At 43.9% G+C, this 12,762-nt stretch overlaps 2 protein-coding genes across 4 annotated transcripts in view; both read right to left on the bottom strand.

The window, feature by feature from the left end:
• Positions 1–6,532, bottom strand: part of LOC109469603 — a 9,209-nt gene extending 2,677 nt beyond the window's left edge. The window contains 13 exon segments of the mRNA XM_019768143.1: positions 154–431; positions 566–679; positions 878–976; positions 978–1,102; positions 1,485–1,637; positions 1,915–2,064; positions 2,231–2,313; positions 2,441–2,688; positions 3,175–3,242; positions 3,486–3,719; positions 4,137–4,314; positions 4,883–5,106; positions 5,989–6,532. Coding sequence (XP_019623702.1) covers positions 154–431; positions 566–679; positions 878–976; positions 978–1,102; positions 1,485–1,637; positions 1,915–2,064; positions 2,231–2,313; positions 2,441–2,688; positions 3,175–3,242; positions 3,486–3,719; positions 4,137–4,314; positions 4,883–5,106; positions 5,989–6,088 — 2,054 coding nt within the window. The 5' untranslated portion in view covers positions 6,089–6,532.
• A 313-nt stretch (positions 6,533–6,845) lies between these two features.
• The window catches only part of LOC109469790 (zinc finger CCCH domain-containing protein 4-like), a 17,105-nt gene continuing 11,188 nt past the window's right edge, over positions 6,846–12,762 (bottom strand). For all 3 annotated transcript variants that reach the window (XM_019768447.1, XM_019768449.1, XM_019768448.1), the window contains 6 exons: positions 11,546–11,705; positions 11,215–11,345; positions 10,774–10,914; positions 10,313–10,521; positions 9,900–10,068; positions 6,846–9,712 (listed from right to left, as the gene is read on the bottom strand). In XM_019768447.1, coding sequence (XP_019624006.1) covers positions 8,034–9,712; positions 9,900–10,068; positions 10,313–10,521; positions 10,774–10,914; positions 11,215–11,345; positions 11,546–11,705 — 2,489 coding nt within the window. In that variant the 3' untranslated portion in view covers positions 6,846–8,033. The remainder of the gene's footprint in view (positions 9,713–9,899; positions 10,069–10,312; positions 10,522–10,773; positions 10,915–11,214; positions 11,346–11,545; positions 11,706–12,762) is intronic.

Raw genomic sequence — 12,762 nt, 5'->3', positions numbered from 1 at the left:
TTTTGTGGACAATGAATATAAATTCTTACATATAGATACATATAGGTTCATAGAGTAAACTCAAATTCATGTTATATGATATAAACGCGTGATCGATGATCTATCTGTACTGCATGACAAGAAATGTTTTAGCCGCGGCTGTTGAGTTAGTACAGAAAGTAGTTCACCCAGAAAACAGCACAGAATACAATGAAAAGACAAGGAATGAGAAATCTTGTGGCATGGTCGATTTTCCTGGACAGACGCGCGACCGGCGGCGGGAGATGTTGTTGAGGAGGCGGTGGTGGACCGGGCTGGGCGCCGGGCAGCCGGAACCGGACAGTCCGCGCAGCTGGCGGGGGAGGGAGGTACTGCAGTAGGTAGTAAGGACGGCAGAACCGGGCCCGTGGGATGCGGACTTTTGGCTGCACAAGCTGCTTCTTCCATAAGTCCTGCACAAGAGAAAATTGACAGCATTCCTGCTGTTGTGCAGCACTAAGACCTGTTATGTAGCATCAAAAGGTGATCATGATATGTGTTTTACCAAACAATGGATATGGCATTGGGATTATAAACGCCATCAGACCTTTGACAGCCTCCTGTGGTGGATATAGTAGGCCACAGATGTCTCCAGTAGTCCACAGAACACCACCATCAAACAACCAGACATCCACACGTCTATGGCACGGGCATAGGAAATCTAACATGCATGGGGATTAATATCAATCAACGATATTATAAAGTACTATTAAAATGTTGCAAAGATTTTTGTCCACAAGATATGAAATACATCATATGTTATTTAATAGCAGCACAGAAACTGGTATGATTTGATTACTGTTATATGCTCGCATATTAGTTATTGATGCTGATAAATACAACTGGATGTGAATCTTACAAATTCCATTGGCTGCTTCAAGTCTGCTCCCATCACGATTGTCAGCAGGGCAGACGCGCCCAGGTAGACCCGCCCGATGACGGCGGGGATCTGGAACCCCCATCCAGGGGCTCATCCAGGACAGCACGACGACCATGAGGGTGGGCACGAACGTCCTGAACACGTACAGCCAGATCCGCCGGGAAAGGGCCACCCTGATCGTCAGGGTTGTGTATGTGTTGACCGCTGGAATAAAATTAGGCTATATATGTATACTATATAAGTCAAAACCGTCAACATAGCTATACAGACTTACATTATATTCGCAAAGTCAAAACCGTCAACATACACTCACGCGCAGGATTAAAACTGTCAACATCTACCCACACGTGTAATGTGTAAACAGTCACCATACCCTCACGCGCAGGATTAAAACTGTCAACATCTACCCACACGTGTAATGTGTAAACAGTCACCATACACACACGCGCAGGATTAAAACTGTCACCATACACTCACACCCTCAAGGTCAAAATCGTCCACACACGCTCACACGCTCAAGGTCAAAACCCGTCAACATACACTCGCGTGCGCAGTAAAGCCACCGTGACCATTTAAAAGCTCTTACTTGGACCAGGGTCCCCGCAGATGTCGATGTTATGACTACAGTCACCCACGTGTTTAGCACAATCCCCACACGTGGAACAGTTCATCAGAGCCGACAGCATGCAGTGTTCTACGTCATAGGCACATGTCTCACGGAAATACGGGCAGGCGACGTCTGTACATGGAGGAAGCACAGCATAAAATAATCAGTAGAATTTAAGAAAAAAATAAAAAACGTTTTCCCCGAACGTCGCGGCACGAAGACCGGTACCAAGAGTATGTTGGTCTACATTGCTCTGACAACACCTCTGACAACACCTATCAGGTAGATATAGAAAGTACTTCTTGCGTTCGTCAGATTTTTGTATTCACGCTGTAAGACATGTACATGTACGTCTGAACTACAGGTGCTATAAGCCTATCTATATGCGTGCAAAGGGTTTAACGCTCACCGTTGGTATCATTGGCAAAGAACGTGCTGTATGTAGACTCAATGGTTGTCCCCATCAGCCTGAACTGCGAGACAACGTTGCTGGCGTCAGACGAGATGGGTGCAAGTTTGCCTTGTGTTGATGGATTAAGTGAAAACCGCACCCCATTGTCTGTGATTTGACATAGAAAAATCATGCAGAAGGAACCTTACTTTCGATTGTTTGACAACTGATCAAATAGAAGATCGACAAAAATGTTCCGAATCGGAAGATCTTAGAATCAACCATATCTGCCTCAAATAACAAGGAAAACCAATCGAAAGCACAGCAAACTTACATGCGTGTAATTGAATTGGGCACTCCTGGTCATCAAATGGGTACTTGTGTAAATCCAGATTACACAGCGCCTTCAGCACCTTTCTGGAATTATATAAAACAAAAGGTTGATATACGTGAGCAAAGGCTAGAGAAATTTCATATCATTAGCAAAATCACAACTCTGGCAGAACACGTGTATCTCTAAAGGGGTTAAACGTTCCATACTTACGTCATTTGAAAGACAACGAAGCCTGAGGTGTGTAGCCACATCTTCAGTGATACGTCAACCTCGTCGATGACGCCGGAACTTCCCACTCTCGGCTTGGTGATCCCCTGAACTCTCCTGACCTTGTTACCGAACATCAGGGCAGGAGTCCAGAGGAGGGTGGGCGGGAGGGGCATCCAGCCGGACCGCACGGCAGCTGTCAGACGGTCATCAGCCCAGGCCAGATTGTACTCAACCGTCATGGATAGGTTCTGAAAAATGTTCTTCATCATGATATGCCTGTGATATCGGTAATCATGACTGAAAAAAGCCTAACATCCGGTGGAATTTAACATTTACCACATCTTGCCACCTCAGCTGAGCCGTCTCCGCGACAGTTGTCTCCGGTCGTGTTAGAGAGATTGTGTTCGAAGGTCTAATTAGTCCTGCCTATCATGCCTAGAACATTTCTAACCATTGGTGAGGACGTTGCCTTTTATGATATGCTGAACTGTGATATGTTTTTAATGTTTTCGAACGTGTTTTATTGAACCCAATTATTGACTTTAGATGTCGAATTGTTGGCCTAGTTCGAACAGACAAAATTCAGACCTTTGTCTGTTAGTTGTTTGAATAATTAGGATTGATTGAGATTGATTAAGATGACGTGATATCTATCCAATATTTAAACTTCGTAAAACATTGGGTAAACATCACAAAACAAAGGATTTCAAGACGTGCCCGAAGATGTACCATACCGCATTCTCCTCGGAAAGCCAGTCAACTCGTCTGATGTAGACACTTGTCGCGACGTCTATCCATGCACCTGACAAACGGTATACAAAGCTTCACTACACACTGATATCAATAATTATGTGGCAATATGGAAACAAAGACATCACATTAGAATAGATGTAAGACGAATAACCATCTCTTCTGCCTACTAACTGTTTGCTTACCAGAATTTACTTTTGACGCACAACGTCTTTCTGACCAAGCTATCATAGACAAACACAGAATACAGGATGTTTTTATTTGGTTGTTCACTTCTGTTTATTTGTTTGTTTACCGTCTTTCCGAGGACTCTCGTTCTTGTCGTATCCGGGAGGTAGGGCGTCGCCACTCCTCCACCTCAGGAAGTCTTCCCAGCTGGCGCTGTCCGTGACACCCACGGCGCCCGAGGCGAAGGCAGCCGCCATGTCCTGTGCTGACATGGGTGTAGTTGTGGGGGGAGGCGGCGTTGTTGTGGGCGGTGCTGTTGTTGTAGGAGGCGTATAACAAAAAGACGCCTCTTGTATTCTCCCTAGAAAGAAGTATTGATTGAACGAGATAATGGAAGGGATCGAATGCTGAACGCCAGTAAGGTTATGTTTTTAAAATATAGCCACCATGTCTGCACTGTCTCATTCCGGCTTTTCAACAGCCGCCATGCACCGTGTGATAGATAGAGTAAAGTTTGCCAATCGGTGACGATTACAACATGTGACTGACGGAACAGGCTGCAGACTGTCTACATGTACAAGGATGCAGCTGCAGGATGCTAAAGGGATGGATCATGGAGCATCATAGTCACAGTAATAGTCATAGTCATAGTCAAAGTCACAGTCATAGGTATAGCAAGGAGGTTGGTTATAGTCAAAGTCATTGTCATATAGCCACCGCTACGATAAAGTAACGTAATCAAGTAACAAGTACAGGTCACGGCGTTGATGGGTCTTACCGACACACTCGCAGATGAATTCCTCGGAGCCACCACAGTCTCTGTCCTCGTATCCGTCCCTCTTCTTTATTCTGACGCATTTCTTCGACCCGTCAGGCGGGTCTTTCCATTGTTCTGCTATGAATGGCTGTGAAGTATTATCGCAGAACTTAAACTCCCCACTCCCTCCATCCTGAAGCTGCAGGACATACCAAACAATCAACTGAGTTCATGATTAGAAATATACACAATGTTTATGTAAATTGAGCTGGTCGAGCTCGCTCAGCAGTTGCTTTGAGTTTCCATTATTCCAATATTCTATATGTAATCATGATGCATGATATTTATGAATTCTGTCGTTTTGTACATCCGACATGATCGCCTTTTGTCGTTAGGTACCGGCTAGATACATGCTGGCATCGACAAGGGTTTGTTTCTGTGGAGGTATATTCTCCAACTTTTATCGGAAAATTGTCCTCTTACCACAATTGACCGCGTATGAACCAATCTCATCCGATATCAGTCTTAATGACATGTATGTGTTTTACAGGACGACGTTGTTATAAACATGGCCAATAGAGACTGATTTCATATGCTGAAGATAGTGTATTGTGAAAACACAGACGGAAACAAAAAGAAACGTCCACGAGGGAAGCCAGTATACACGTACTACGTATTGGTGGCATTTTGAATTACTATTCTCCAGGCAACTACAAAATAGAAACACAATGGATGCCTTCCTGTCACTCTAGAAAGAAGGAACGTACCACGATTTGCTTAACCCCGATCCACACATCCTTGTCCATAACGTCGTCTGCTAACTCCATGAGCAGGTCGAACTCAGCAGGGTCGTTCGCCATGGCGAGGTGTCCTCCCTTAGACAGACACGTCTGCTCTGCTTCCGCGAAGGATTTTGATTCCTCCACAAGGAGGTACAGCGTTGTGGAGCCAAGATATGTGTCCCAGCCATCACTTTGCATGCAAGGTAGTTCTGTAAGGAATGGCAATGAACCAGAACCATGTCACCAATTCTCCATATACTATAGACACTATGTCATGTCATATCATCATCATCATATCATGCAACCATGCTAAGCGCTAACATATATCACATGATACTGACACTTGCGCCACTAAGCACATCACGGTACACGTGTCTATCTGGTTTTCTCTGATTGATTAGCTGGGAGACTTTATTTACGGATGTAGGGTGGAGTGACAATCCCTTTGTCTTGCTTCATACGACAACGCCCTTCGCACATGTATACCTGCCACGCTAAATTAGCCAACTTGGAATTATCTACACGCTACATTTACCAACCTGTAAACATCTACACCAGTAGATTCAGAACAGCCTTGGTGGGAGATGAGCGTCATTTTATCTAATCGATTTGAATAGGTTTAATTTGCTTAATTGGCATCGCGTATTTCTACCGAAAGCCATTGGAATTTCGCAGAGGAACATATGTCATGTCCAGTATTCTGACAAACGCAGCCACAGAAAATAGGATTGTTTTATATTATACTTAGCTACAATTCGTCCAACGTTCTGTAAAAGTTCAGATTCTATGGTTTTCTGTGAACTGGACAGGTATTTTTGGCAGGTTCCGTATATTTTGGCTCTCGTGACATAAAGATCACAGCTTCTATACAGACCTACGATGTTTTCCAAGAAACAACAGACTCCAGTTTTTGTAGATGTATGCGACCCAAAGGGTGCGTGGGTATCTCCATTCTTGAGAACGGTCTTTACCTACCAGATACATGGGAGTAGCAACGTAACATACATGCACTACCGGTAGATCCCTCTGCCTCCATTAGACACACGTTATTACATTGAAAAGAAACGAATGGATATAAAGATGGCGCTTACCCATCACAGCCGGTGTTGTAATAATACTAATATTTCGGCCAAGTACTGTCCCGCATAGAAAGTAGCAAAACAGCCCTTGAAGAATCAGCAACAGATACATTTTGTCTTCCTGCCTTGAATACAGCACCTTCTGACGCCTGGTCGTAAATAATAGATGAGTGTAATTTAGGGTGTGGTGTTCCCATTGTCCCTTTGCTTCAGAATGACCGACCAAAACATTAAATATACGCTAGATTAACCCTTATGACTGAGTATAACTTGACATTAGATAAGCACAACTCTACCTGGATATATGCGTTTGGTCTAATACATCTTGATACCATTACAACTACTTGCCCATATGGAAAGCTATTGGAAAATACTACGTGCGTTCACATTACACCTAAATCAGCAAGTACCCCATTCTCTCGTCACTTTGTTCGTCTGGCAAATGGCCATTGAAAAAAAAAGAAGTATGATTCAGCTGTGGCTTGCATTTTTGACATGCGTCCATTCCCTGGGGATAAGATTGATATGAATAAATGGTCCCACCATAAATACACCGTTGGAGAGTGAATACTTTTTTTTGACATCAAATAATACAAAAGAATACGCCAAAAAGCAGTTACTCAAGCAACTGGATATGATTTTGAAAACGTCAGACGTTTCAGCTAGTATCCACTAGCTTTCGTCAGTGACTGAGAGACCAGAGGGGAAAACAGGTTTATAAGCACAACAATTATGTTATATTTACAAAAGTAATAAGATATTGTACTTTGACAGTCCTGGCAACTCCTAGTTTGCAAGACTTTCATTTCATATGCCAAGATTAACTTACATGGACCTGGCCTATATGAATGAGCACGTGGTGACCGATGTGTGGATAGAGCTTAGCAACATTTAATGAAAGAACGTCGACGTCAGTCAGAACATGTGAGCAATATGCCAAATATAAATCATTTCAGACTAGTGTATGTATGTGAGACATTCCAGGTTTCTGATATATAATTTTGACATTACACATTCTACAAAGCACAGAATACAAAATAGCTTTTACCTACAAAACATCTTGTGAAGAAAGACACAAATGCTATTAGTAAAAAGCATAATATACACTGCAACACATACATCGAAAGTAGACAAAGTATACACATAAATATATATAGTTTATCATAGTCACTATATTAAAGTTGGCAGTATGCTGAAATGATTTTCTTCAACTCTCTGGTCTCACAATTTACACTCGTACTCTGTAACACAATACTCACATTCCAACAAAATACTCAAGGTAACTTGGACTTCTGACCAATGATTGCTCTTAACTGTGAGACTTAAAGGACACATACATGTATCAGTTGTCTCATAGTAGTCCACATTTAAGCAGGTTTGTAACCACATTGTACAGGTAAACATCTGTACAGATACATCAGAAAAGTGTTCCTAATGTTGAACCCTTGCAGGGGAACAGTACCAGTGACAATGCCAGGGTATACAACACATTATTGTAAGTTGTATTTAGAAGTGTACAGAACTGCATTACAGTCTTGGTCTTAACATGGGTTGATTATTATACAACTTAAAACCTTAAGCTATCTAAAATGAACTCTATCAGGTAGACTTTAGGACAGCCAGGCCTCTTGATTCTGTCTCCTGATATGCAATATGATACTAACAAAAGGTGTACATGTACAATGTAGCTGACAACTAGACTCCACAACTGCTGATTGGCAACACTGGGCTGTAACTACAGGTAGCTTACAATTACATTTTGGTCCATTTTCAGACAAAGTAGACACCATTTCATTTGCTTTCTGATGCATCTGCTGATGACCCCAAATCTTACACATTTTCAATTCAGATAGTTAGCATCTGATTGAATGACAGATAAAGCCACATATCAAACAACATTCATGAAAATGATCTGTTCTCATGAAGGAGTCTTTGACGACAACAATACTCTTGAGAAGTTACATGTGTACATGGTGTTAACTCTATATAAACAAGCACAAATATATTTAATGTATATCATAAGGAAGTAACTTGTTACTTTCACAGTGAAGCCTAACCTACATACCAAATGGAGAAGCAGTTGGGTCAAATGTCTTGAAAACATCCTTAAGGGACTCGTCTTTTGACTGATTAGGGCGGTTGGGAGCTGGTCCTTGTGGGTTGTTAGGTGCCTTTGCACTACCGTACATGGAGATAACAGGTGTGGGAATATTTGTGGATGGCGCACTACTGGCCATGGATGCCATAGGACCTGACGTTGTTACAGTTGGAACGGCGGGTCTGGGGCGGGGACGGTTATATGCATTATACTTGGCAGTGTTATCTCCTGGTGCTCCTGTACTACCTACATGTTGTCCTCTGTCCAACCCTTGCCGTGTCATGCGGACCTGACTCTCTCCCGTGTTAGCTGCCTTTGGGATGACAAATTTCCGTTGAGAAGTACCGCCACTTGCTGCAGGTCCACTACTGCTTGTTTTGTTCATTGCTCTTGGATCATATGGAGGTAAGCTTGGAGGGCTACTTGTTGCTTTGGCTCCTGACTTCAAACTACCAGACAACAGTCTGGGATCATAGGGGGCTAATTTGGTTGGTTCAGACTTTTCTGAAGCCTTCTCTGTGGAAGCTTTAACTGTAGGCTCTCCAGTTTGTTCGGGTGGAAGTCTTCCTTGCCGTGCTAAGCGGGGATCCTGTCCCTTCTCCCGTGACACCTGTCTCTGCAGCCGGGGGTCGGGTGCCCCCTGCAGACGTGCCAGCCGGGGATCCATCGCCTTGTTGGTTGAAGGCTGTGCAGGAAGGGATCCTTTTCTCTGGAGACGAGGGTCTCCAGCAGGTTTCTGTAAGGGTTGTGGGTCACTGCCTTGACGTGCAAGCCGCGGGTCAGACCGGGCCAACTGTGCAGCTTGACCACCTAAAAACTGGGGACGGTTCTGACTGATGCTAAACTGTCTCATAGACTGGTTGCCAGGGAACGGAACTCTGCCTTGGTTGTCAGGGCCCTGTCCAGTACCCTGTATGCCAGGAAATCGAGCCCCACCTTGACTGCCAGGAAATGGACCTCCACCTTGACTCCCAGGAAATCGAGCCCCGCCCTGACTGGCAGTGGCCTGTCCTGCAGCTTGGTTGCCAGGAAACTGAGTCTGACCTTGATGTCCAGGGAACCGTTCTCTCCCCTCGTTCCCTTGTAACGGTGCCCCACTCTGGTTACCTGGGAAAGTCTGACCTGCTGGCGGGTGTGGTCCTCCTTGGTTGCCAGGAAACTGAGGTGGACTGTGATTGGGCCCTTGCTGTCTCAGACCTTGCCTGCCAAAGGCATGCTCCATTCTTGGACCTCTATGAGGTCCTATATCCTCTTCAACTCTATGGTTTGGCATAGGATGATGGCTTTGTTCCATCTGGTCGGGACCCTGCTGGTTACCCCCTCGTGCTCTGGGGTCCTGTGGCTTCCCTGCTTGCCCATTCTGTAGCCTTGGGTCAGACTGGCTGCGCACAAGCCTGGGGTCGGACTGCATTGTCCGGCTCATTCTGGAGTCGGGCTGACCACCCGACTGACCATATCGAGCCAGCTGTTCCAGCACCACCTGTCGTGGCTGAAGGTGATTCATGTTGGTCAGTCGAGGGTCCACCTGGTGAGACTGAGGCTCCAGCGGAATGATGGCCGGTTGGGACAGGAGCCGGTGACCACCACCTGGTGTGGTGGGGGTCATTGGAGTGGTGGGCTCATCAGGCTCCTCAAAATCTGCAATGACATAAGGAAGCCCGATCAACATGCTAAACAGTACACTTTCAAACTAATCTATTGATCATTCAACCAGTCTGTATCATCTTTTTAGACTTCAAGCCCTGTTGGTCTTCAAACCCTGTTGGCCCATAACCCACCTATCTACACTTTATTCAAAAATTTGAAAAGTTGGAACCTCTCCCACCTTCATCTCTTGACAGACTTCTGGGGTCCAACATTTTGTTATTTGCTTGTGGCTGCAGTCTGGGGTCGGTTGACCGGGTGCCCTGGGAGCGTGGATCCTGCAGCTGGGCACGTGGATCCCTCGCCCTTCTGGGGTCTGATGGCCAGGCCTGTCCAGCTGGATTTGGTACCTATTACATGTCATCAGAATCCACAGAGTAAAAAATACAACCATTTAATGTCAAGGTGCATCGTTGCTGACAGCATTTCCTACGTACAGTAACTAAATCCAGTCATAACTCATGCCTCAAAAATGGCTATTGAAAGAATTTGGACTCATCAAGAAAGAATAAGATTTACTTCCACAAGCTCAGAATGCAAGAAAATCCCTTAAAACTACACATGTACAAAATGTAGCACAAACAGGAAATGTACCTGTGACTCGGGGGCCTGTGCTGCCCTGGGCCAGTTGTGTGATGGTGGCCCCTGTGGTACACCCTGCAGCCTGGCACGTGGGTCAGCAGGCCAATTTTCTGGCAGTGGCTGAAGCTGGGGTATATCATTGTTCTGTGCAAGCTCCTGCTTGTCTTCTCCCCATACACTGCGTGGCCTCAAGCCCCCACCAGCTGACGGCCAGTTACCACCTAAAGCAGTGAAAGCAAATTGTTTAGAACTTATTCCATAGAATTCTATATGTACAATCAACGGATAGCTGGCTTTCAAATATTTATTCATTATCACTTCACACATACCAGACAACAATCAATAATCAGTGGCTATTTTTCACAAATTTTGGTTGGGCCAGCACATTTACAATCCATTTAAAACTAAATACCAATAGTAAAGTACAAATAACAATAGTAAAGTACAAATAAAAGAGAGAATATTCAGCTCACCCGAGTTTGAAGTTGGCTGTGAGCTTGCCTGCTCACGGAGAGTACGGAGGATGTTGGTAAGTGGTTGACTTGTCTCATCTCCCTCCCGGTCATCCTCCTCATCTTCCTCACTGGAGTACCAGTTCTCTTCTTGTTTCTCTTCTGTAAGGAAGCAACACTCTTCTCAACAAGCTGTGACTTGTGGCCTGTGGTACTTTCTTTGCCCAAAAATTTCAAGTCAAATAACTCTACATAAAATTTCAAGTCAAACACATAACTCTTCATAAAATTCCCATTAAAATTATCTAATAGGTTTGATCTTAAGGTTACACTCACTTTGTCAGAGCATTAATTCTTAACCCTTTTTCAGTTGAACATTTTAAAGTATGGATCAACATAAAACAGCTTAAGAAATACAACCTATAGAACTTCATCAAGGCACATCATGCAACCTCATGTTACCTTTTTTACTCTCCTCAGACTTGCCCTCCTTGTCCAAAGACTCCTGGTGCTGTTTCTGCTGAATGCGGAGGAAGAGTGCCCGCTGTCTGTGTGGCATGTGGCTCAGGTCCGGGCCGCCAGCAACTTCCAACCTTCAAACAAAAAAACATACAGATTCATTTATCATGACTTGCAGATCAGGGCTTATGGATCAAAACAGTTTCTGCATATTACCTGCACTGGTAACCTTGAAAAGCACCTGCACCATACAAATTTTACTTGCACCACTTCGACTTTAGCAAGTATGGAGCACACTAAAAAGTGTTTAGAATCCATTGCTATAATTTCTTACTTTTTGCCTTCAGTGTCACTTTCACTTTCCTTTGCAGATGACTCCTCTGGTGCAGTTTCTGTTGTCTCCCCGCCTTTATCCTCCTCTTCTGCTTTCTTGGTTTCCTCCACAACTGGGTGACTTTGTTCCAGCTCTGGTGGCTCATGTTGCTCCATCCCCTCTGTTAGCACACCAAGAATATCATCATTCATTTGGGACTACATAATTCGTATAGCATTTTCCATAAATTTAAAAGCTCCTACAATTTTTCACTCAAAAAATTCATGCCCAAAACCAAAATTATACTCCCTTCACCTCATATAGATGTATACCACCAATTTCCTTCAATTTTGTTCTGAAGCTAATGGTTTTTATGTTTTTTTATTGTGTGGCTGTTACATATATTTACATTTACATGTACACCCACCTTCTCTCTCTGACTCCTCTTTATTTGCATCCTCTATGAGTTAAGCATGTCAGAGAGGCAACAACATCAAATCAGGAGGTATGCATTGGGTCTCAAATGACTACATCTCTTGGGCCACACAAAGCTTGGTGAATGTAGTACCAAACTTTGTGCCACCGTATACAATGATAATACAATCACCTTTACCCACTTATCTGGTCCAACAAAGACAAATTTTCATGCAAAGTACCTCCTGTTCTTCAGTACCATCTACAATACAACATGCAAACATTCACAATTATAGAAAAGGCTACTTGTTAGATGCATGCAAGAAGTTTGCCAGCTATATAAGCCTGGGAAGGTGCTGTGCCATGATAAAACTTGTATCTTAGATAGATAAAAAAGACACCTAACAATTTCCTTATTCCTTGTAAATTGTTGTATAAATCACTAATGGGAGCAACAGAGAAAATTAAGAGTTAACAGTATGAACTGATCACGCTCAAATGAACATCACATATACCTTTTGCATGATCACTAGCTTCTTCTGTCTCAACTTTCCCATCATCAGCTGGTTAAAGTGAAGTGGAAATGGCAGTGGTAAGCATATTGACAATGTTACAGTCGTGGCAGAACAATCAATGCCATTGCATTCATTATGTTGTTCACAGAGCAATCACTGTTAGTCAAGCAATGACAGGAGGTAAAGAAATGATGGTAGTCAACACTTTCGCCATAATCCTTTGCTGACCTCTGACCTCATATCCCAAACCTGGGTGCCTCCAAGGTACTAGACCTTGGAGGCACCCAGCAGCCATATTGAATTGACCCA

This window comes from Branchiostoma belcheri, unplaced genomic scaffold (genome assembly GCF_001625305.1).
Source record: "Branchiostoma belcheri isolate BF01 breed outbred unplaced genomic scaffold, Haploidv18h27 scaffold21, whole genome shotgun sequence".
Taxonomy (NCBI): domain Eukaryota; kingdom Metazoa; phylum Chordata; class Leptocardii; order Amphioxiformes; family Branchiostomatidae; genus Branchiostoma; species Branchiostoma belcheri.
The sequence above is the reverse complement of the archived record's forward strand: the minus strand, read 5'-3'. Positions and strand labels throughout refer to the sequence as shown.